The sequence below is a fragment of the Carlito syrichta genome, unplaced genomic scaffold, assembly GCF_000164805.1.
Source record: "Carlito syrichta isolate Samal-C Ts95f unplaced genomic scaffold, Tarsius_syrichta-2.0.1 Scaffold314220, whole genome shotgun sequence".
Classification (NCBI taxonomy): Eukaryota; Metazoa; Chordata; class Mammalia; order Primates; family Tarsiidae; genus Carlito; species Carlito syrichta.
Window position 1 is genome coordinate 143,720 of NW_007258316.1, and position 24,072 is coordinate 167,791.

A 24,072-nucleotide genomic window follows, 5' to 3' on the forward strand; every position below is an offset into this window, starting at 1 on the left:
ATTCTCAACAAGATCCTAGCAAACTGGATTCAGCAATACATCTCAAAAATCATCCACCATGACCAAGTAGGCTTCATTCCTGGCATGCAAGGCTGGTTCAATATTCGTAAAACCATAAATGTAATTAAATACATCAACAGATGTCAAAACAAAAACCACATGATCATATCACTAGATGCAGAAAAAGCTTTTGATAAAATCCAGCACCCCTTCTTGATAAAAACCCTTGAACATCTAGGCATACGGGGAACATACCTCAAAATAGTAAAAGCCATCTACGAGAAACCCATAGCCAGCATACTCCTAAATGGACAAAAATTGGAACCAATTCCCCTGAAAACTGGAACTAGACAAGGATGCCCACTCTCTCCCCTCCTGTTCAACATAGTATTGGAAGCCCTGGCTAAAGCAATCAGAGAAGAGGAGGCAATCAGAGGTATTCAAATAGGAAAAGAGGAAGTCAAGTTATCTCTCTATACAGATGATATGATGGTGTACCTTGAAAACCCAAGAGAATCTGTCAAAGGCCTCCTTACATTGATAAAAGCCTTTGGCAAAATCTCAAGATACAAAATAAATGTACAAAAGACAATCGCATTTCTCTACACCAATAATAAACAAACAGAAACCCAAATAAAAAACACAGTTCCATTCACAATAGCCACAAAAAAAATGAAATACCTTGGCATCTTCCTAACCAGAGACGTGAAAGACCTTTACAATGAAAATTACAAAACACTGCTCAAAGAAATCAAAGCCGACATGAACAAGTGGAAAAATATCCCATGCTCATGGATCGGAAGAATCAACATTGTGAAGATGTCCATCTTACCTAAGGCAATCTACAAATTCAATGCAATACCCATTAAATTACCAACAACATTCTTCTCTGACCTAGAAAAAACAACACAGGAATTCATATGGAAACACAAACATCCAAGAATAGCCAGAACAATCCTCAGCAAAAAAAACAAAGCAGGTGGTATCACAATACCAGATTTCAAACTTTACTATAAAGCTACAATCATCAAAACAGCTTGGTATTGGTACAGGAACAAACATATAGATCAATGGAACAGAATTGAGATTCCAGAAGCAAAACCTCAATTTCTCAACCAACTCATCTTCGACAAAGCCCCCACCACCTACCAATGGGGAGAGGAGAACCTATTCAGTAAATGGTGCTGGGAAAATTGGCTGACCACATGCAGAAGATTGAAACAGGACCCCTATCTATCCCCATGCACAAAGGTTAACTCCAAATGGATCAGAGACCTAAATGTAAAACCTCAAACCATAAGAACCTTAGAAAAAGAAGGAAATACTCTCATGGAAATCGGAACTGGCATCCAATTCCTGTACAAAACCCGAAACCCACAGGACTTAAGAGAGAAGATAGACAAATGGAACCTTATTAAACTGACAAGCTTCTGCAAAGCCAAAGAAACCATCAAGAGAGCAGGGAGACAGCCTACAGACTGGGAAAAAGTATTTGCCAACTCTAGGTCCGACAAAGGCTTAACATCCTGGATCTACAAGGAACTGAAACATACTGAAAAGAAGAAAACAAACAACCCCATTATAAAATGGGCAAAAGATATGAACAGACACTTCACAAAAGAAGACATTCGAGCAGCCAACAAACACATGAAGAAATGCTCAACCTCACTAATCATCAGGGAGATGCAAATCAAAACTACACTGAGATACCACCTAACTCCAGTCAGAATGGCAATTATCAACAACTCAAAAAATAACAGCTGCTGGAGAGGGTGTGGTGAAAAGGGAACACTTCTACACTGTTGGTGGGAGTGCAAACTAGTGCAACCTCTGTAGAAAGCAGTGTGGCGATTCCTAAAAGCTCTAAAAATTGACCTTCCATATGACCCTGCAATCCCCCTACTGGGAATATACCCTGAAGAACACAAATCACTCTATAAAAAAGATACCTGCACACGTATGTTTATCGCAGCGTTGTTCACAATAGCAAGAACCTGGAAACAACCATGCTGCCCATCAAAAGAGGGCTGGATTAAAAAAATGTGGTACATATACATGATGGAATACTACGCAGCCATAAAAAAGAACAAAATCATGAATTTCGCTGCAACCTGGATGGAACTAGAGTCTATAATACTGAGTGACCTCTCACAGAAACAAAGATCCGAATATTACATGTTCTCACTCATATAATGGACCTTGAACATCCAATGCAATACTACAAGAAAATGACTGACGGTACTGGGAAACTATGGGGGGGGATGGGATTAACAGTAGCAAATATCTGTCGGGGGATGGGAAAACACCTCTTATCAACAGGGTGTCTGAATGAAACGTAATTGTACACCTAACCCTTAACTGTACCCCACAAAATCATAATAAAAAATACTGATTAATGAAAAAAAAATAATTAATCTAATGTTAGCTGGAAGAAAAGCTATTCAAAGCATCAGCAGCCTTTGCAGAGCATGCTCCCATCATTTCCTTGTGCTCAATCCTTTACTCTTTGGAGTCAGAACTCATTATGACCTTCATCATAACTCCATTTCCCATCCCCAGGGTGAAGGTACCCTACTGTCTCAACCCAAAGGATCCTCCCAAGAGGGGATTGCATATATGCCATGCATGAGGTCAAAGGACAGATTAACGTCCTTAGCAAGGAGAGATACTGGGCAAATTCATAAATTGGGATTCATTTTATATTCCAGGGGTTCTTAGTTTAAACAGCTCCGACCAAATTAAAATGCTTGACATTTCCACTGTTATGAATAAATTTACCAATCATCTATTTTCTCTCAAAGGGAGAGAAAGGCTCCCAAACATGAACATGACTTTTAAAGTGTTAACCCTTCTGATGAAAGCATAAAACTCACCACAGGAGGCTAGAAGTGGGAATGTGCACGGAGAAAAATTCATGGACTTTCTAGCTGCTCTTCCTTGTAGCTGGTTGACATATCCACTCAATTATAGTTCAAGTATGTAGAGACTTTCCATATCCTTTGGGAATGAGGGTAACAGAAGAGGCAAAACGTGAAAACAAGTCCCTAGTTCCTTTGTTTTGAAACAAAATTCACAGTACAAGTCTTGCTTGTGTTTTCCAAAAACATAGTCAACCTTTGGTATTTTAAGTCATGTAATAAAAAAATTTTGCCATATGACATACATTGTATATTTGTATATATTTATATAATACATGTATAATTTCTTTATAATTTTCCATAAAGCATTTTTACAAGTTTTACTTATGTTTGGTTCCAGATTGTTACTATTTAGTTTAGCTATAAGTTCTGTGTCATAGGCATTCCGTCATGTTTCAGGGACTTATTTCATTTCTTCTGGTGGTCATAGTTTAAAATCATACATGAGAGAGTGCGAGTCTTTCAAACTGGACGCTGTGGCCAGGCTTCCAAAGCTGTGATGAACCGTGGGTTATACTGCCCCCCTGAGGCCACATTAGCAAACCAACGAGGGTGTCCCCCAGCCAGCCCGAGCCAACGAAAAAACACTCGAGAAGGCTTTTTACATTCAGCTGTTTTGTGCTTGTCTCCTCCGCACCGCTCCAGCTGTGGACAAGAGGCATTTTCAGTGACTCAGCGGCCATGATCATGATGACGCACAGCTCACTCTCATGGCTTCCGAAGACCAGGAGGAGCATCAGTAGGGGCGCAGGTTGACGCCCGCGGTGAAATGAAGGTTCCAGCACCGAGACCCATATCTACAGAGTGCCGAACTCACAACCTTGCCACAAGGCCAGAAAAAGGGTTTGTGACTAAGCACTTTTTACAGTCCATAAAATGCCCCAAGTGCCTCCCATGTTACTCTCTATAATCCTGTATATGGGATGATTGTGAGTACCCAAGTGTTTGAAACACCCAGATATGATTGGATGCCCGTGAGTTTCTTTACCACTCACACTCTTCTCTCTCCATTACAGTCATCACCTCATTTTGATCAAACCCTCTTATAGAGTCATATAATTTGGAAACAGAAAGGTTGTTGAGAACCAGTCGGCCCGAGCCTCTGCTTTGTAGGTAAGTCTGAGCCTACCCCTCTCCGAGAGATCTGTGTAGTAGGTCTGGGTGGACCCAAGCACGGGCACCTTTTTTTGATGGTGTTTCCCAATTGTACATGGACAGCCAGGGATGAGCCATTAAGTAAGGGAGGTGGGAGCAGTTCTGATTCCCTTCACTATCAGCACCCATGTGCATTCAGGGCAGTCGGACCTAGAATTCATGAAGGCCGTACTCTGAGCCTGGTTTAATCTTGGCTGTCTATTGAAGTCATTTGAGGAGTTTTAGAAACAGTGGCACTAACCCCAACCTCAAGCAGTTCTGATTTGATCAGTGTGCAGTGCCACCAGCGGTGCCCTCTCTTAGAGGTGCATCAGGTGATTGATTCTAAGTTGTGACTGAGTTTGTGTAGCCGGGTAAGTGCAGCCACTGCTAAAAGCCTGTTTACTTAGAGTGGGGGCAGCGGGGGGCACTGTTGTCTGAGAAGACTTTGCCTGGCCTGCCATGGCGTGTGGACCAGGGAGCGTCTTGATTTCCATAACAAAACATTAATTCTATCTTTCCCCCAAACTGATTTTTAAAGCGTATAACTCTAAACTTAATTGGCATATGAAATATCTGTATTTGAGCTTCCAAGTATTTAGATTTCATTTCTGGTTTTAAATGACCAGTCATTTCCTAGGGAAAAGTAAATAAAAGTGGAACGTCTGGCGCCCATGCTTAGCTTGGCAACTTCAAATTCAAGAGACAAGTCTCTTATGTAGAAAAGAGTCTGTCTGAAATGCTTTACAAGTGAATCTTAATTTTACTGATGCTGGCAAAAGAGTTCTCCTTCCCACCCCGCAACTTCCATTCCCTTGTCCCGGCAGAAAACCATTCTATCTAACACTCTCCTGAAAAGCATTATCCCTGAAAAACTGGAAACTCATGCCAGTTTGTGCCAGCCCTAGTCCAGGCAATAATAATCCTGCAGAGGATTAAAAGTTAGCATTAAAACAGCAAGCTCTTCTAGGGCCTGGCATATAGTTAAAATGCACGCACACACACAAAACATGCAACTCCTACACTTTACTGAAGAATAGATATCTCTGATAACTGAATCTTTTTGGTTTTGAGTAATGACAATTTTGTTTTTTGAAACTGCATACCACTGAATGTAATAAAATATAATTAAGATTACAAGTAAAATTCTAGAGCCAGGCACAGTGACTCACTGCCTGTAATGTAATACCAGCACTTTGGAAGGCTGAGGCAGAAGGATTGTTTGAACCCAGGAGTTTGAGATCAGCCTGGACAATATGACAAGATCTCATCTCTACAAAAAAACGTTTTAAAAAATCAAAAAATTAGCCAGGCGTGGTGGCATGCACTTGTAATCCGAGCTATTCAGGAGGCTGAGACAGAAGGATTGCCTGAGCCCAAGAGGTCAAGGCTGCAGTGAGCTGTGATTGTGATCATGCCTCTGCCACTTCAGCCCAGATGAAACAGTGAGATCCCAACTTGGAAGGAAGGAAGGAAGGAAGGGAGGGAGGGAGGGAGGGAGGGAGGGAGGAAGGAATCTAGGGAGAACATTTTAGTATAGTCTATCTTTACTTTAAAATTCCTCTACTTAGGTTTATTTCTATTAGCCAGGATTATTCAAAAATCCTTTTCAGAAAAATTATAATGGTTTCTTAAAGTAGAATCAAATCAGGACTCTGTTAATGGGTTAACTCAATCTTCCTGCAGGGTTGAAAGCAGAACCTCGTAAACAAAGCAGAGATACCACCTAACTCCAGTCAGAATGGCAATTATCAACAACTCAAAAAATAACAGCTGCTGGAGAGGGTGTGGTGAAAAGGGAACACTTCTACACTGTTGGTGGGAGTGTAAACTAGTGCAACCTCTGTGGAAAGCAGTGTGGCGATTCCTAAAAGCTCTAAAAATTGACCTTCCATATGACCCTGCAATCCCCCTACTGGGAATATACCCTGAAGAACACAAATCACTCTATAAAAAAGATACCTGCACACGTATGTTTATCGCAGCATTGTTCACAATAGCAAGAACCTGGAAACAACCATGCTGCCCATCAAAAGAGGACTGGATTTAAAAAATGTGGTACATATACACGATGGAATACTACGCAGCCGTAAAAAAGAACAAAATCATGAATTTCGCTGCAACCTGGATGGAACTAGAGTCTATAATACTGAGTGACCTCTCACAAAAACAAAAATCCGAATATCACATGTTCTCACTCATATAATGGACCTTGAACATCCAATGCAATACTATGAGAAAATGACGGATGGTACTGGGAAACTATGGGGGGGAGGGGAATGGGATTAACAGTAGCAAATATCTGTCGGGGGATGGGAAAACACTTCTTATCTACAGGGTGCCTGAATGAAACGTCATTGTACACCTAACCCTTAACTGTACCCCACAAAACCATAATAAAAAATACTGATTAATGAAAAAAAAAAAAAAGTCAAACTGACTTGAGTTTCAGCCTTCAGGCTAGGGGAGTTTAGCTAAACAAGGGACTTAACATCTCTGCGTCTCTGGTTCCAGAAGGGATTTCAGTAGTAACTTAGGATACTACTAATAGCTACCTGACAGAGATTTGTTGGGGTACAAATTGTCTAGACCAGGGCTGTCCAATAGAAGATTCTGCAACAATGGGAATGCTCCGTATCGACATTGTCCAAAATGGTTGCTCCCAGACTAGTACAAAATAGGGGTAGTGTCACTGAGGAACTAACTTTCTATTTGATTTGGTTTTAATTTAGCAAATGGATATTGTATTGGACACTACGAGTCTGGCATATTATAAATATTCAGTAAATATTGGCATAACTTGAACTTCGGTATCAGGGTATCCTGGGGTTTGAATTACTGTGCAAATTCTTCTATTTATGGAATAATAAGTCTCAGTTTTCTCAGCTGTAATTGCAGATGATACTAATACCTGCCTTGTAGGTTTTTCAGGGGATGAATGAGAAATTTCATGTTAAGTGCTTGACAGTGCCTGGCATGTAGAAGTTCTTATAACTGTTAGCTATGTCAATAATTTATGAAGAATGGCTATTTATTCTTTAGATGGGGTTTGTACTTCCCCAAAGAGTGCTTTTTTGTGTGAGTTAGAGTCTCATTCCGTTGCCCAGGCTGGAGTGCAGTAGCTACCCCAGCGTGGACCTGCTGGGCTCAGGCGATCCTTCCGCCTCAGCCTTCCAAGTAGCCGGAACTACAAGCATGTGCTACCATACCCAGCTAATTTATTTATTTATTTATTTTTATTTTATTGTAGAGATGGAGTCTCACCAAGTTTCTCAGGCTATTCTCAACCCTGTGGGCTCAGGCAATCCCCTCAACTCAGCCTCCCAAAATGCTGGGATTACAAAGAATGTTCTTAAACACGGTGGACAGTCCAGCTCCCCTTCTGCAGGGGAGCATAAGCACTGTCAGACCAGAGTCAACGGAGGGCTCTTTGGTGTTAAATCAACACCATGGTTTCACAAGTAATAGATGGAAAGGGTCTCACAGTTTTATGGTATTGTTTTCAATTTGTCTGGCCTTGTATAGGTCCTTTTGAAAACCAATTAGGGTGGATTAACCTGATATCAGTAATTTAGGTCAGATGTAGATGGTATATAGTTCAAGGCAGACTGGGTGCCAGGCCAACTCCCCACCCCCACCCCGGGATCTCACCGAAGCTTACACACATGAAACAAGTAGGGATTATTACAAACTAGGCAAGCAATACTCGGCGAGAAGCCTGGCAAAGTCCCCTGGGCAGACATGGCTTAGGCACAAGAAGGAGTAGGGTTTCATACCACCTCCCCTCATTCTAGATCTGAGACCCTCACCCTCAGTTGTGCCTGTGGAAAGCGGAGCCATCAACAGAGCCCAAGTCCACCTTCCTCCCATGGAGGCCAGGGATGGTCAGGGGTACGAGGGGAATGGAATGTGTCTCCTGCAGCAGCCCTCCTCTGAGGAGGAGAGAGAACTGGGCAGTGCTTCTGTCTTCCTTCAAGCAGAAGCAGAAACCTAGGGAGAGGGGAAGTAAGGGGTCCTTCCCCAGTACAGTTCAGTTGTGTAGAAATTGTTTGCAGCTTAGCATTCAGCATTCATTCATTCAACAAATATTCATGGAGGGCCAGCACTATGCCAGCTGCCAACCCACACCATGAAAGAGAGTTCCTGTCCTTAGAAGACTCATTGTTTAGAGAGCAAGGCAGTCAGCAAGGCAAAGTGACACTGGTGTTTACAAAGTACTGTGAACAGTGTTGGGAGGGAGCTCTGAGAGCCAGAGGAGGGTGAATTATCCAACCCAAGGACAGGGGCCTAGAGGGAAAAAACCTGGAATAAGTACTGCTACCGTTGAATAGAACTCATCAGAAGTTACTTGGGTGAAGCATTGGAGTAGGAACTATTATGCAGACATGCAGAGGTGAAATTGAGCAAGGTGCATTGCTCTAAAGTGGCACAGTAGAGATTAGACAGACAGATGGATGGATAGATAGATAGGTAGATAATGATAGATGATAGATAGATAGACAGACAGACAGATGATAGGTGGATAATTATAGATGGGTAGGTGATTGATAGACAGATGACTGTCTGCCTTGAACTATATACTTATATATACCGTCTACATCTGACCTAAATTACTGATAGGTAGATAATGATAGATAGAAGATAGATAGATAAATAGATAGATAGATAGATAGATAGATAAATAGACAGATAGATGATAGATGCATAATGATAGATGATGGATGGATAGATGATAGGTGCATGATAGATTAGACAGATAGATGATACACAGATAATGATATTAATAGATAGATAAGGAGAGAGAGAGAGAGAAGTGACAGAAACTGTGTGAGTGGGTATGTGTGTCAGCTGTGTGTCTGTTCCTCCTAGGGAGATAAGAAGCAGCGGCCAGTGTACAAGTGAGAAGAGGACCAGGAGGTGTTCCCTCCAGCCCTCCCCTCTGCTTTTCCCTCCACTGGAGTAGAAGCAAAGCATAAGGTGTAGGGCAGGAGCGGGGAGTCTCCCCAGCACAGTACCCAAGTACATTAGCTACTTACGACTCCAAAATCCCCACTCGCATTTATTGAGTGCCTACTGTGTGTAATGTCATGTCTGGCTGTTGAGTATAGATTTTATTTCACAGGCCATAGGCGCCCACTGACAGTGTTGAACAAGAAAGTAATATGATCAAACTTCCTTTGACAGAAAAAGTCTGTGTCTGTAAGATGAAGAGAAGAAAGTTCCAGAAGGAGCGGGAGTCACAAGCTCCCTGCAGTCACGCTTGACCAGGCCTGGGCTACGGCAGAGGCAGCGGGCAGAGAGGAATGCAAGGGGCAAGTGGGGCTTGTGGAAGGAGTTTTCTACAGAAGCTGAGTTGTTTCCAGATCCCCGAAGTTCCCTTCTTTTGGTGCCAGTGTCTCATCATCACCATTTTGTAAGGAAAGTGTGTCCACAATCCACTGCTTGATTCTATGCCTCAGTAAACAGATTACACAGAACAAAATACACTTATTCCTCATTGTCCCAACATCACCTTCCTGTGGTGGGATCATTGAGTGGGGGCCAGATGTGTGCACCTGCATGACAAGGTAGTATGCTCTTTCTGTCATTTCCCTGTCTCCCTGCTTGCTTTCAGTGTAGGTACAAAGTGAAGACATAAAAATCTCCTTCCTATCCCTGTCTCCAGCTACCCAGTTTTCCATCCTGTAGGCAATTAAGTTAGAGCGTCTTAAGTGTAATTCTGGAGATATTTTCTGCATAGATAAGCAAATTCAGATGCATATCTTTCTCTCCTATTTTCTTTACCCAGACTCTAATATTCCATAACTTGGGTTTTTCACTATGTGATCTTGAGCAAGTTACTTAAGTTCTCTGTGCCTCTGTTTCCTCATATGTGAGATGGGGATACTAACAGCAACCTCATATGTTGTTCAGATGATTAAATGAGTTAAGATATTACTGGCACATGATAATATGCCACATGTAACTGTCACACAACAATCACTCAACAAATTTTAGTTATTGTTATTGCTGTTGTTTGCCATGTAGAGAGATTTTCATTTTCATGTGGTTGAACTTATCAACTTTTTCTTTGGTTTCGGGGTTTGATAGCACGTTTGAAAAGACCTTCTTCAATGTGAGGCTTCAAAAATCTCCCCAACTTTTCTCGTAAAGTTTATAGTTTTGTTTTTTACAATTGTTATCTCTACCTCTAGAATTTATCTTGAAGTATGGAGTAAAGCAGGAACCCAAGACTTTGGGGGTTCCCCCCTTCCCAGATGGCACACAATTGTCCCAAGCTCATATATTAATTTCCTACTAACTTCCCATCCCCATAGTGTCATTTAACACTTTTCTCTGTCCTGTGTTTTTACTGAGCTGGTTACATCTGGAGGCTTAGTCAGCTGCAGGGCCATCCTTGGAGAGACCTGTCCATGGGTGGGTGAGTGCCTACCATTGCCCCATACAAGGGTGCCCTGTCGCTGTTTCTTTTCTGCACTACCCAAGATGAGTCCATCAGATTCTCACTTCCAGCAATGATGACCATGTCTGGGCCCCACAGAGGCAGCCAGTGGCCAGCAGTGTCCTGGAGAGGAGATCCTATGACCACCCAAGGAAGATGTCCCAACACAGAGCTGCCCTGAGTCACGTGTTTCCCAAGTCCATGTGCCCAGTGATTCCTTCTTTCCTGTGACCAACACTGCCAACCTTCCAGGGCTCATCTTCATTGTCAGGTCATCCTCTGCCGCTCACACCTTGAGTGCCTGAACTAACACAGACACAAAAGTCCCCTTCCTTCCACACTCCCAGAAAGAAGTATTTCTTCCTTCACACTCTTCAGCTGCTCCTCTCGCACTTGCTTTATCCTGTGGAGTGGACCGGTTTTTATGTGTAAGTTGCACATATGCATGTTATCCCACTTTGAGGGGTCAAAAAGTGGTCTTCCTCCTCTATCAAATTTCTTCCACCAAGGAATAAACAACAGATTATAGTGGAAAGTGTCACCAATTCAGGGGCTCTGCATTTAAAATTATTCTTTTATTCAACAAATATGTATTGAGAAGTGAGTGTGCCAGTGTTCGGGTTACAAGGGCACAAGTTCCTCTATTCAAGAAATGATGTAAGAGTCTAAAAAGTAGATCCAGAGAGATAAACAGACAACTACAATGTAGAGTGACACGTGCTCCAGAGCACGAGGAGGGCTTCCTGGCCCAGGGTTGGGCCATCAGCATTGGTTTCCTGGCAGTGACAGGGCTCAGCGAAAGCCTGAGACCAGAGCATGAGCTTTCTGATGTCTCACCATGATATTAGCACAAATGAAACGTCCACAACCAACCAAACTTCTCCTATTCTGAACTGCATTTGCTTTTGAACCAACCCCGTGACCTTTCCATCAAACTCAGGATGCATAGGATTTTCAGGTCAACGCTCCCTAGGCAAATTTCTTTCCCTGACCCTTCGGTTTAGTTCTTCTAGTGTAGCAGCTCTCAACAGGAGGATATTCACCCCAGGAGACACCCGGTGAGACCTAGACATTTTAGTGTTCACAACTGAGGGGCACGGTGCTACTGGCACCTCGCAGGAGAAGGCTAGGGACGCTGCTCAACATCCTACAATGCGCAGGACAGTCTCCCGCAATTAAAACACGTCCATCCAGAAAGTCAGCAGAGCCATGGTTGAGAAGCCTTGCTCAGGTGCTTTCACTTTGCTGTTGCTTCATCAAAGAGGACTCTGGGGTAAAAGAGGACTGGTGTAGGCTCCTCGCAGATTTCTGCAGCTTACTCCAGACTCATGGAACATTCTGGATTCTTTTCATGGCCATGGGAGACTCAGGCTATCCGCAGACACTCTCTCTATCTTCATCTACTCATTCACGTGACTCCCTACTTCCACTACCTTCCCACGTGCCCAGAGGGAGTCCCACCAGGGGTCAGAATGCCACACTCTCAAGCCTCCCCAATGCTGTTCGTGCACCTGGTAAGAACATGTTTCCTGTCCCCCAGTTGATGTGACATCCTGAAAGCTTAGCAGCTCTAGGTGTGTTTGTGAGCTTGAGTGTATGTAGGGTGGAGGTGGGGCCTCTCACACAGGAGAAATTACAAGGAGAAGTGTTCGTGTGAGAGGAATGGAGGACTCTCAGTGTATGGGGAGATACAGAGGCTCGGGGAAGAGGCGGCTTCAGGGAATGGCAAGTGACTTCTTCAGTGAAGAAAATGAGAAGGAAGTAGAGAGGAATGGGACTGAAACCTGGGAATAGAGGACAAGCCTGAGCACCATACCAAAGAGCACGGGGCCAGTGGAGTTTCAGCCAGGGAGTAAATGTGAATTGGGGACCTTGGATTGGCCCTGGCAGTGTGGAGCCTGTCCTGGAGGAAGGCAATGAGAGTGGCAGAGCCTCTAGGTGGAGGTTCAGCAGTGCTCCCTCTGAAATACAGCAGAGGCCTCCGCCAAGGTGGGATAGCTCCGTGTGGAGACAGGTTAATGGATGGAGGCTGCAAAGGAGAATTTGGATCATCAGGACTTCCCAGCGGGGAGGGAAGGGTCAAGGCTTGAGGCCTGGTCCAGTGCAATGGGAGACACGGGTTTCAGGGAGTGGGGCAACGGGTTTGGTTGTCAGGCTGAGTTAGAAATCCTGAGGGACATCCAGGTGGCGATGTGAGGGGAAGTGGAATGTGCTGGCACTCAACTCGGCAGAGCAACTGAGTGGAGGTCTGCATCTGGGGTCATGGGCAGTGGACTCTGTGGGAGTAGACAAGATACTCCAAACAGAACCCAAGCAATACAGGCAGCAAAAGGAGCCCCCGAGAACAACAAGGAGATATGCCAAGAAAGGCAGAGACAAATCTAGGGCGTCATAGCAGCCCAGAGAAGAGGCCACTAGGAGGAAGAGAAAGTGTCCACAGTGCCAAATGCTGCGGAGAGCTCAAATGAGATAAGGACGGAAAAAACATCCACAGACTCTGTGATGCAATCAGGAGGGCAGAATTGATTGATAACTCCTGCCTGGGCTCCTCCTCGGCCGACTTATGACAAAGGAGTACAAAGTTGTGTTTCGTCCTTCCCCCTGGAAAAGCACGACTTTGTTCCCAGCTCTGGGCTCTCTAGAGGAGATAGGACCAGCCTTTGTGGTTTGAAGGTCTTGGTTGGAGGAGGAGGACCCTTTCCAAGACTTTTTCCTGAGGGTGTGGCTGAATCCGTTGGGACAGGAAGGAGACAGGGACTGTGGACTCTGCAGAATAGGAATTGGCTCAAATAGAGTCCTCGGAGGCTGCAGGCCTGGGAAAGGAGAGGCTGTGGAGCCTCTTAGGAGCCTTCAGGATGGTCTCTGAGGGAGGGAGAGGACAAGGGAGAAGCAGAGTCTTCACTGCATCCAGCTTAGGGGGCCCATCCAGATCCAGGTCCCAGGCAGGACCCAGGACAACTGTCCAGCTTGAAGACTAGGACCAAACCTCTTCCTGCACAGTTGCAATGTGACATAAACTGATTTTATTAAAGTGTGGTTGCTACTTAGTGTATTACTCTTCACTTCCGTTCGTAAAAGAAATATTAACATGGTTAATATTAGACCACTCTGATGACAATGGATGAGTAACCAACTGAACAGTCTAGTGGAGTGAGTGGCCAATGTGGCCTTGTGAACGTGACTTCCTCCTTCTATGTGTCTGTGCATGTGGGTTTCATGGTCTTGTGACACTGTGACTGGAAATTTCAGTTTTCATTTCTTGTCATTCAGGGTAAATAAAATTTGCAGAAAATCCAGAACATTTCACCAATAAAGCAGGTGTTGTGGGACTCTCCCCAAGTGCCCTCTTCAGGGCCCAAACAAACTCAAAATTTCTCTAGAAGGAAGACCTCCCACTTCAGGTCATGAAAAACTACTACAGAGAAAATAATCCCCAATGAAGATGAGCTCATATTGAGACTACAGAACACAAAAGGAAATGCGTCACTTTGAGTGAGAATTGGCAGATCTAACAAACCTATTACATACTAGTAACAAAGCTCTACATACTATTAGAACCCTAAAAGATTTTATTAAATCATGATTTTTTTTTTAGAAGTGTTTTTTAAAAGAATCAAGGCTGGGCATGGTGGCTCATGCCTGTCATCCCACAGCACTTTGGGAGACCATGGAAGGAAGATTGTTTGAGCCCAGAAGTTCAAGACCAGCCTGGGCAACATAGCAAAATTTTATCTCTACAAAAAAATCAAAATATTAGCCAGGCATGGTGGTACGTGCTATAATCCCAGCTACTCAGAAGCTGAGACAGAACAATTTTTATGATGAGAGCCCACTCAGTATATATACAAGGGTGTATCCCATTCTTGTGGAATTTGTATTGTCCTATCTTGGCACATTATCCTAGACTATGAAAAGTTCCAGAGACCCTTTTGCCTTTTGGAATGTAGAAACTTTTATTCAGAAGTTTTATTTATTTTTTTTCTTTCTGAGAGTATATGCCCCCTGAATTTACTTGTCTCCTAAATAGAGAGTATTAGGTTAATTCTCAGAATTTATTGATTTTTATTCTTTATTCAGTATTGTATTATAGTAGAATTGGGCTTAGGCATAGCTCTAAGGCACCATATTTCACAATTTTGGTACTAGGTTATATCTTATTTCTTCTTCAGTGGTGCTGGAAAATTTTAGAGTTTTTAATTAAAACTATTTGGGGGGACATTTTATTAGCTAAGGCAAAGAATTTACGATGAAGACCTCAAAAGCAAATTCAACAAAAATGAAAGAAGACAAATGGGACTTAGTAAAACTGAAAGGCTTCTGCACAACAAAAGAAATAATCAACAGGATGAACAGAACACCTATGAAATAGGAGAAACTATTTGCAAATTATGCCTCAGACAAAGGACTAATATCCAGAATCTATGAAGAACTCAAACAACTTAACATGAAAATAGCAAACAACCCCATCAAAAATTGGGTAAAGGACATGAACAGACATTTCTCAAAAAAAGACACACAAGCGGCCAACAAACATGAACAATCTCAACCTCACTAATCATCAGAGAAATGTAAATTAAAACCACAATGAGATGTCAAGTCATACCAGTCAGAATGGCTATCATTAAAAAGTCAAAGAACAACAGATATTGATGTGGATGTGGAGAAAAGGGAATGCTTATTCACTGTTGGTGGGAATGTAAATTAGTCCAACCTCTATGGAAAACAGTATGGAGAGTTCTCAAAGAACTAAAAATAGAACTGTCATTCAACTCAGCAGTCCCACTACTTCTGAGTATCTACCCAAAGGAAAAGAAATCATTATATACAAGGGGGAACCCCCCCAAATAGAATTGTCTTTTTCTTTCCTTTTCTTTTTGGAGGGTGGGTCTCTTGTAATACAGGCTTCCCCTGCTAGGAAAGTGTTCTAGGAACCCACTGGCATCAGTGTACCAGCTAGCATTATTGTGAGAGGCTGCATTGTGGAAGAATCATCCTAAGTTGTGAAAAACAAGTGATTGGCTCTTCTGCCATGACAACACACCCATCCATACCACAGAGCGTTCAGCAGTTTTTGGCTAAAAACAGCATGACCCTCATGCCCCACCTTCCTTACTTACCTGATCTTGCCCCAAGCAGCTTTTTTTTGTTTCCTCAAAGGAAAATGTTTTGCCAGTGTGGAAGATGTGAAACAAAAATGACAGAAGCACTAAAAGGCATCAAAATTGATGAGTTCAAAAACTGTTTCGAGCAGTGGAAAAAAAAGTGTCTCGAAAGGCGTATTGCATGAAATGGAGAGTACTTTGAAGGTGACTGAAGTTTAAACATGCAAGAATAAAAATACACATTTTTCTATAAATAAATTCCCAGTTTTTTGGATTCCCCTCATGAAAAAAAAAAGATAACCTGCGTTCATATGTTCATTGCAGCTCTATTCATGATAGCAAAGTCATTGAATCAACCTGCATGCCCATCAGTGATTGAATGGATAAAGGAAACATCACACACACACACACACACACACACACACACACACACACACACACACACCATGGAATACTATGCAGCCATAGAAATAAACAAAATAATGTCTCTTGCAGCTACATGAATGAAGCTGGAGAACATCTTAAATGAACTAAACAGAAAACCAATCACCCACATGCTCTCACTTATATGTGGGAGCTAAATTGACATAAAGATGGAAATAATAAACACTGGGGACACTAAAGAAGGGTAAGTGGGTGGGGGAGGAGTCAGAAGCTACTGACTGAGTACAAAATTCACTGTTAGGGAATGAAAACACCTGAAGCCTGATCCCCCACAGCATGCAATATGCCCATGTGACAAACATGCATGTGTACCCCTGAATCTGAAATCTTCATTCCTTTACTTTTTAGAGTCAAGGAGCACATACAGGTTTGTTATGTAGGTATATTGCATGACAATGAGACTTGGGCTTCTGTTGAAGCCATCACCCAGGTGGTGGACTTGGTACCCAGTGGTACCATGAAAAACTACCAGCGGATAGTTTTTCAACCTTTGCCCTCCTCCTTCCCTCCCCGCTTAGGAGTGCCCCAGTGTCTGTTGTTCCCATCCTTGTACTCATGTGTGCCCTGAATCTAAAATTTTTTTAATTTGAATTTTAAAAAGACACTGCAAATTGTATTATTTTTTAGTAAGCAATGAATTCAAGACTCTCTAAAAACTGATGGTCTTCCTTCCAAGACTGGGTTAATTCAGATCCTTCAAGATACAGATGCCAAGATAGGATTTGGCCTGATAGAAATATATTAGAGAAAATGTGTGTGAGAGACATTGTAAAGAAAGTCAGGAAAAGTGGAGAAAACTATCAGATCACAATGCCATGTCTGACCCCAAATGTAGGAGAAGGGGAAGGAAGCAAAGTTGGGTTGGAGCTCCAGCCAGTCACCCATCAGAGGTATCCACCTCCTAGGAACGGGCTTGACATAGTGTCCCTAACAGGATCACAGCATGGGAGAAGCCCATGGTAGATGTGGCCTTGGCATGAATGCAGACATGGGTCTCAGAGTATAGCAGCTGGGCCTTGCAGTCAACCATGCCCCCTTGAACTGTAGAGGCCCATTTTTAGGGCCACCCATGACATGGTAAGACTTGTATATCTAAGGAAACAGTTCTCAAAATATGCTCACTGAGTTTTTAGTCCATAAGCATCAGTATGAAAAAATTTTAAAGGAGTTCCACGATCAAACAACTTTGGGAAGCACTGCATAGCCTCTCTTCCATGTGGAGGATCATAATGCCTATTAGCATTGCTGAAGCTCTGAGGAGTCTTATAGTAAAAAAAAAAAAGTGTTTTTTTTTTTAGTTCATCTATTATTCAAACTTACTTGAGCAAAGTCTTCCCACATTTTTTAACACTTTTTAGCATACTGCTGAATAACTTAAACATGCGTTGAGAAAGACTGCTTTAGGGGATAGTTAACAATTTTTCTTCCAGTAAGTACATATAAAATCTATATTTCCAGGGTTGATCATGAATACAGTTGTATTTTAGAAGTATCCTCTCCCTTTGCTGTCCTTCTAGGTATCCCAGCTACTAAAAAGGCTAAGCACTAAGTGGAATTTTAGGCATTACCCAGTATGTGGAAGAAAACTTGCGGGCAGGATGAGATGGTCAGAATCCTTAAAATTACAATATGTGAGTATTTGCCTCTTCAATCTACTACTCAGTGCCAAACAATTAATCCAGCAGAAAATTGGCTGCATTGTAAAAGTAGTTTTTGCATATTTCTCATTAAGAAGCAGTTCTATTTAAAATTTACAATAGCTGTTATTTCAGAATATCACTAGCATAGTTTTCTATACAAATTTTTCATAATGTTGTAATATTTGTTAATAAAATTGAATAGATAAATGGATTGATTGATCATCTGAGAGAACTGATATTGGAAGAGGTCATTGTAAGAGATAGATTAAATTACCATAATTCTAAACATTCTGATACCCATTTTCCTTTTTTTTTCCCTAATACCCATTTTTCAAGATGGATTTCTAAAAAAGTTCATTGTCCTAACATTCTCTAAAAATCAACCTAGCATTCTCCACTCACTGAACTAAATTTAATGTTGTGTGTACCAGTCAGCATCTGGTCAAGAGAAAGAAACCATACCAGTCATTTGAGCAATGAACACTAAATATAAAGACTCATTAACTAATAAAAGAGGATGAGCTACTAAAGGGAATAAAGAACATAGAATGGAGGTATAGGGAGTAGACACCACCCCTAGGCAGAAAGGAGCCAACCTGGAAGATGCCCTCCCGCCCCAGGCTAATTCAGCCCTCATTAGAGAGGGTGTGACTGCGACCCACAAATGGTCAAGATGTTTGCTGAGGTGCCACAGGTTGGGGTCAGTGAGCAGGAAACTGCCAGAAAAGGGTACTGGTGAGATTCTCAGGAAAGTGAGCACCCTAGGTTTCCAGCACACCTCTGTCAAGAAAACCACTCTCAGGGTGCCAGCAAAACCCACCAGGAAGCTCCCTGCTTGGGTGCCAGCAAAACATAACAGGAAGCCACCTATCATGGTATCAGCAAAATTCACTGGAGGGCAGTGGGTCTCCACAAAGCACTGGCAAGTCAGCTCAACCAGCGAAAACAAAATAAAAACAAATCCTAGAACCAGAAGGAAAAGACCCTGCCTCTTACTGTCACCCTCCCATGCCTTTTACACCAACAGACAAGAGATGAGTACAGGGTCCAACTCCAGAATCACAACAGGACAAAGAAGAGTGGATTAGGCACTGAGAGGCAATACGAGGATAACTGGTGCGTGGTGTTCCTCGTTTTTTTATTGAGGGTCAATGTATTACGGAAGAATATTTGTCAGGCGCCATAGCAGCCTAAACGCGCCCAATCTTGTGCGAACTCAGAATATTTCTGCAGCTTCTGTAAAATTATTGCTAAGATTATCACCCAGCATGCGTTCCCAACATCCCTGATGTAAGAACTTAGTAACAAGAAAGAGATAATGAGCATGACTTATTGGACCTAATCCTTTGCTGTTTCAGTGCCCATTTTCTCGGCAAGGATTTCTCTGACTATGCTATTTTAAATGTGAACCCCCAAACCTTCCTGCCATTCTCATTCTCCTTCCCTGCTTTGCTTTCCTCCATAGCCCTTCTCTCATACTAACCTGCAACTTGCTGACTCATTTTGTTTTTGTCTGTTGAATGTGAGCTCCAGAAAGGTGAGAGTTTTTGCCTGTTTTGTTCATTGGTATTTCCCCAGCACCTTCCACATGACATGGGAGGGCTTGGGCACATGTTGGGAATTCTCTAAATATTTTTTGTTTAATAAATAAATTGAATAAATGAGCTATCTACATACAGGGGAACATGAGAGTATAAGTGATAGTTTCTTAAACTGAAATGAGGGTTGAATGACCGTGATGAAGAGAAACTCACACCCTCAAAGGTAAGGCTTGTGGAGCACATATCGAAACCACAGAAGGTAAGGTGGTTTCACCAACAGGGATAGCCCTAATATGGTTTCAGATATTGAAATGGCAAATAAGCTGGGCTCGGTGGCTCAACCTGTAATCCCACGCCTTTGGGAGGCTGAGGTGAGTGGATTGCCTGAGCCCGCGGGTTCGAGACCCTCCTGGTAACTTGACGAGACCTCATCTCTACAATAAATCAAAACTTAGCCGAGCGTGGTAGTGCGCACCTGTAGTTCCAGCTACTTGGAAGGCTGAGGCGGAAGGATCGCCGGAGCCCAGCAGGTCGAGGCTGCAGTGGCCGGGAGTGGCCACTGCATCCAGTCTGGGCAACAGAGTGAGACTCCAACTCAAAAAAAAAAAAAAAAAGAAAAAAAGAAATGGCAAATAGAACTTCTCTTTCGCCTCAACTTCAGACTTCCACACTATTCCTTTCTACCAGTGTGGAAGAAGTTTCAAGAATCCCATGGCCTGGGTGTGGTTAGGCAGAGTGCTGGGACTCAAGCCAAAATAAAATAATACTGAAAGTGAAGGCTGGGCCAATATTAGAAAGTTAGGGCAATTCTGAATTTACAAAACAGTGCTTTTCTTTGGGAAACTTCTCATTTCACATGATTCTATGACAAGTAGCATGTGAGGTGACCGCCAGCTGCCTTTTTCTTCCACTTAACCATCTAGTAAGGAATGTGTGTATTTATGGGGTTTTTCAAGTTTCAGTGCTTCACTAAACTCTCTTTCCCTTGTCTGGGAATAACCATGAGCATCGGGAATAAAGCATCCCAAGTCACCAGCACCTACTCACTTAAGGTTCTGGGTGTCCTGGCATGGTTGCAGGAGGTAGAGAGACCCCAGGAAGGAAGGACCACCACTGAACTCAGGCTGCAGCCACCACCACTGAACAGGAAGAGTTTCCCAGGGCATGGTGACACTCACTCACTCACAGGAGCCCAGGAGAGGTGAGGACAATCAAATCACAGCTCAGGTTCCCACTCATACCAACCCTTCTGCTCTGGAACCTCACTGTGTTTCTCTTTCTGCCTTGGCTGTTGGTATGCTTGGAATTAAATTTGATGCTCAACCACATATTTGTCTGGGCTCTTTTTATGTTTATTTTTCTCTTAGTGGTTTCATTTCATTTATTTTCTTTATTTTAGAGATGAGATCTCACTCTGTCACCCAAGCTGGAGTGCAGCAGCACAATCACAGCTCACTACAGCCTCGAACTCCTGGCCTCAAGTGATCCTCCTGCCTGACCCTCCCAAGTAGCTAGGATTACAGGCGTGTGCCACCATGCCCAGTTAGTTTCTTCATTTTCTATTTCTATTTTGACAGGTACACACTTTGTATTGAATGCTATGTCAAACACATTTTTGGCATGACCAGAGATATAAGTTCTAAGTAAATAGACAGGACTGGTCCCCAAATTAGGTCAATCACAGCTACAAAGAGTCATTGACCTGAGACTTCCAGAATTTTTCGGTTCTTTCAAGTTCCTCTTCTCAGTTCATCCTTCTTCCAACGGCACTCTCCACCTCCCACGCTCTCCCCAAATTCTCCTCCCATCGTTCCAAATCTGGGCTATTCTCTCAGTTTCCTTTCTCTCTGGCCTCAGATCTGACCCCACACCCAGCCTTAGTTTGGAGGTTAGACCTGTCCTCCTCACATTCTCTCCCAACCCACTTGATGCTACCTCCATGTCCTCACCATGGGATTTTCCTCCCAAAGTTCTCCTTTGTAGAGTAGGATCAGTTCTCTGCAGTGTCCCAGCACTAATCACTTCCTACTACTTGTAAAACTCCTTGCTTTTCTCAATACCAATGCCCAGGACAGCCCTACACTCACTGCCACTCGGGTTTCCCAACTGACTTCACCCTGGGACTTCCACTTTCTGGAAATTCTCTTTTGGGATCCCATCGCTCAGTCAAAGCACACAGCACCACTCCAATTCGACAGTGAAGACACCAACACACACAGCTCACTGGGTTCTCACGGCAGGTTCCAGATCTCTGTACTAAGTGAGGAAGTGGATTTCTGTGAATGCAGATGAGAGGTCACAATCGAGGTTCAGGACCCTCAAGTCTGGACCCGTGGTTTCCACGAACATTCTCTTCCTCTGCTGGTAGTTGGTAGCTGTCACTTATTCAGAGTGTCACATGTCAGAAGCCAGAGGGGTCTAACCATGTCTCAGGACCTTGACATCACTCCCTTAATATCACTCGGAGCAGCAGTAACTTAGTTCCCTTATCTGAGGCAGCCAGAGGACAGTTGTCTAAAGGCCACAGGGAAATCAAAGGCGGGGTACAGGGGCAAGGAGGGGAGGAGAAAACAACTTCCTGGTTTCTCTCAGACGCTTAAGAGATCCTCTGGAGGTCCGGGGAAACTTTTGAATTTTTTTTTTTATTTCAGTTTGTCCCTGAGATCTGTGACTGGGGGGTGGCGAGGCAGGGAGAGTCACCAGGGAAATAAACAGCAGATTCTCGTGCCCCTCGGGGTCAGGAGCAGTCTGCTCAAAAGGAAGCAGTCCACTGCCCCCAGCCATTCCCACAGCTCTGTGGATGCTGGGTAGGGAAGCTGTGCCCTCCCCTGCAGGAGCTCCATCCAGCGGTAAGTCATCTATGCATTTAACCAGTTACGTTCGTGTTGGTGCTTCTCATGGTTTCACTTTTGCAAACATTTGTTTACATCCTTCGGGAGAAAAATATCTCAGCCTGTCACAGGAATCTGCTTCAGGGTGTGAGCAAACTTTTTAGACATGTAGAGATTATGAACTAGGATCTACACCAACTTCTTGAAATTAAGCTACGGTACTTGGTTCTTCTCTGTTGTGTGTTTTCTTACATACGGTTTTCAATGAGGCAAGTCTTGCTTCTATCAGAGGAATGTAGATTCTATGAAGCTGGTGTCATGCCTGCTTTATTTCCTGAGGCACCTAGCATGCTACCGCGCACCTATGTGCTTAAGGACTAGATGGAGGTGTTGGCTGCTCTGGGGACGTTGGCATGTGTCGAAGGCATAGTTTATTTTAAGTGCCAGAAAAACAAAAGCAGGGCTATATGGGGACTAGTCCAGTTTGTTGTTTCCTCCAGGATAGCACAGCTATAGGAAGAGAAAAATAATCCCCCATTTCTCCACAGGGAAGTCTGAAGATGGCTAATTACACGCTGCCACCAGAGGATGAGTATGATGTCCTCATAGAGGACGATCTGAAGGATGACAAGACAGAGCTGTGTGACAGGTATGACGCCCAGGTCCTCTCAGCCCAGCTGGTGCCACAGCTCTACTCGACCATCTTCGTGGTTGGTCTTCTGGACAATATCCTGGTGGTGCTTATCCTGGTTAAATATAAAGGACTCAAACACCTGGAAAATATCTACTCTCTAAATTTGACACTTTTTAACTTCTGTTTCTTGCTTACCCTGCCATTCTGGACTCACAGTGCTTCACATGGAGGCAGTCTTGGCGAGCCCATGTGTGCGATTCTCAGTGAACTCTGCTCCATAGGCCTATATGGTGAGGTGCTGTTCAGTGTCCTCCTTACTGTGCAAAAACACCCGGTGTTTTTCCACATGAGAGACTGTTCCTCGGCCACCAGGACGGTGTCCCGCAGCATCCTTATGAGTGTCCTAGCGTGGGTAATAGTCATTCTGGCCACTTTACCTGAACTCGTGTTACATAAACTTCAGACAGAAGGTCAGAAATACCAGTGTGTCTTTAACACACCTCCCTTCCTGCCAGCCGATGAGACACTGTGGAAGCATTTTCTGACTCTAAAGATGAACATTTTGGTTCTTGTTGTCCCACTGTTTGTTTTTGTATTTTGCTGCATATGCATGAGAAAAACACTAAGTTTCAGGGAGAGGAGGTATGGCCTTTCCAAGCTTGTTTTTGCCATCATGGTTGTCTTCCTTCTGATGTGGGCACCCTACAATGTTGCACTTTTCCTGTCCACTTTCCGAGAACACTTCTCCCTGCATGACTGCAAGAGCAGCTACAACCTGGACAAAAGTGTGCAAATAACGAAAATCATCGCCACCACTCACTGCTGTGTCAACCCTCTCCTCTGTGTGTTTCTGGACACGGCATTTGGGAAATACCTCTGCCACCTGTTCCATCTGCGTCACAACACCCCTCTTCAACCCAGTGAGGAGTCTGCACAGGGTCCATCAAGGGAAGAACATGAGCACTCTTCCCAATTGTAAACTAGCGTCCGTCCAAGGAAAGACACATAAACGTTGACTTTTGTCTCTTTGCATTGTTTTGTGTAAATCTTTTACACATTTTTATATAAAATAAGATACAGGAAGAAAAGGGAGGGGGTAAGTGAACGTTTACTCTGCATTGACTTTGTCTCAGGCCCTGTGCTGGGCTCTTTACGAATGGGAGCTCCTCCACCTCTCACTACTTGTCCAGAGCGTGGGCAGAGTTTCGTTTCTCTGAGATGGAAACTGAGGCTCAGGAATGTGTCTAAGATCACACAACTCGGAAGTGGCAGGACTGAGATACAAACCCTGGCAACATTTGCTCCAGTGCCTGCGCTTTTGCCCAGTATGCCAAACTTCCAAAAATTGAGGGGAAAATACATTAAATAAATGTATTTTTAAATAAT

The 24,072-nt window shown here is 43.4% G+C and overlaps 1 protein-coding gene across 1 annotated transcript; it reads left to right on the forward strand.

The window, feature by feature from the left end:
- The first annotated feature begins 22,606 nt into the window (after positions 1–22,606).
- Positions 22,607–23,665, forward strand: CCRL2 (C-C motif chemokine receptor like 2). Its single transcript, XM_008071220.2, has one exon. It carries the CDS (start codon positions 22,613–22,615, stop codon positions 23,663–23,665), a length of 1,053 nt encoding a protein of 350 aa, XP_008069411.1. The 5' UTR covers positions 22,607–22,612.
- The last annotated feature ends 407 nt before the right edge of the window (positions 23,666–24,072 follow it).

Bases quoted from the DNA above. Each gene is read 5' to 3' on its own strand.
- CCRL2 (XM_008071220.2), top strand. From the start codon at position 22,613: ATGGCTAATTACACGCTGCCACCAGAGGATGAGTATGATGTCCTCATA.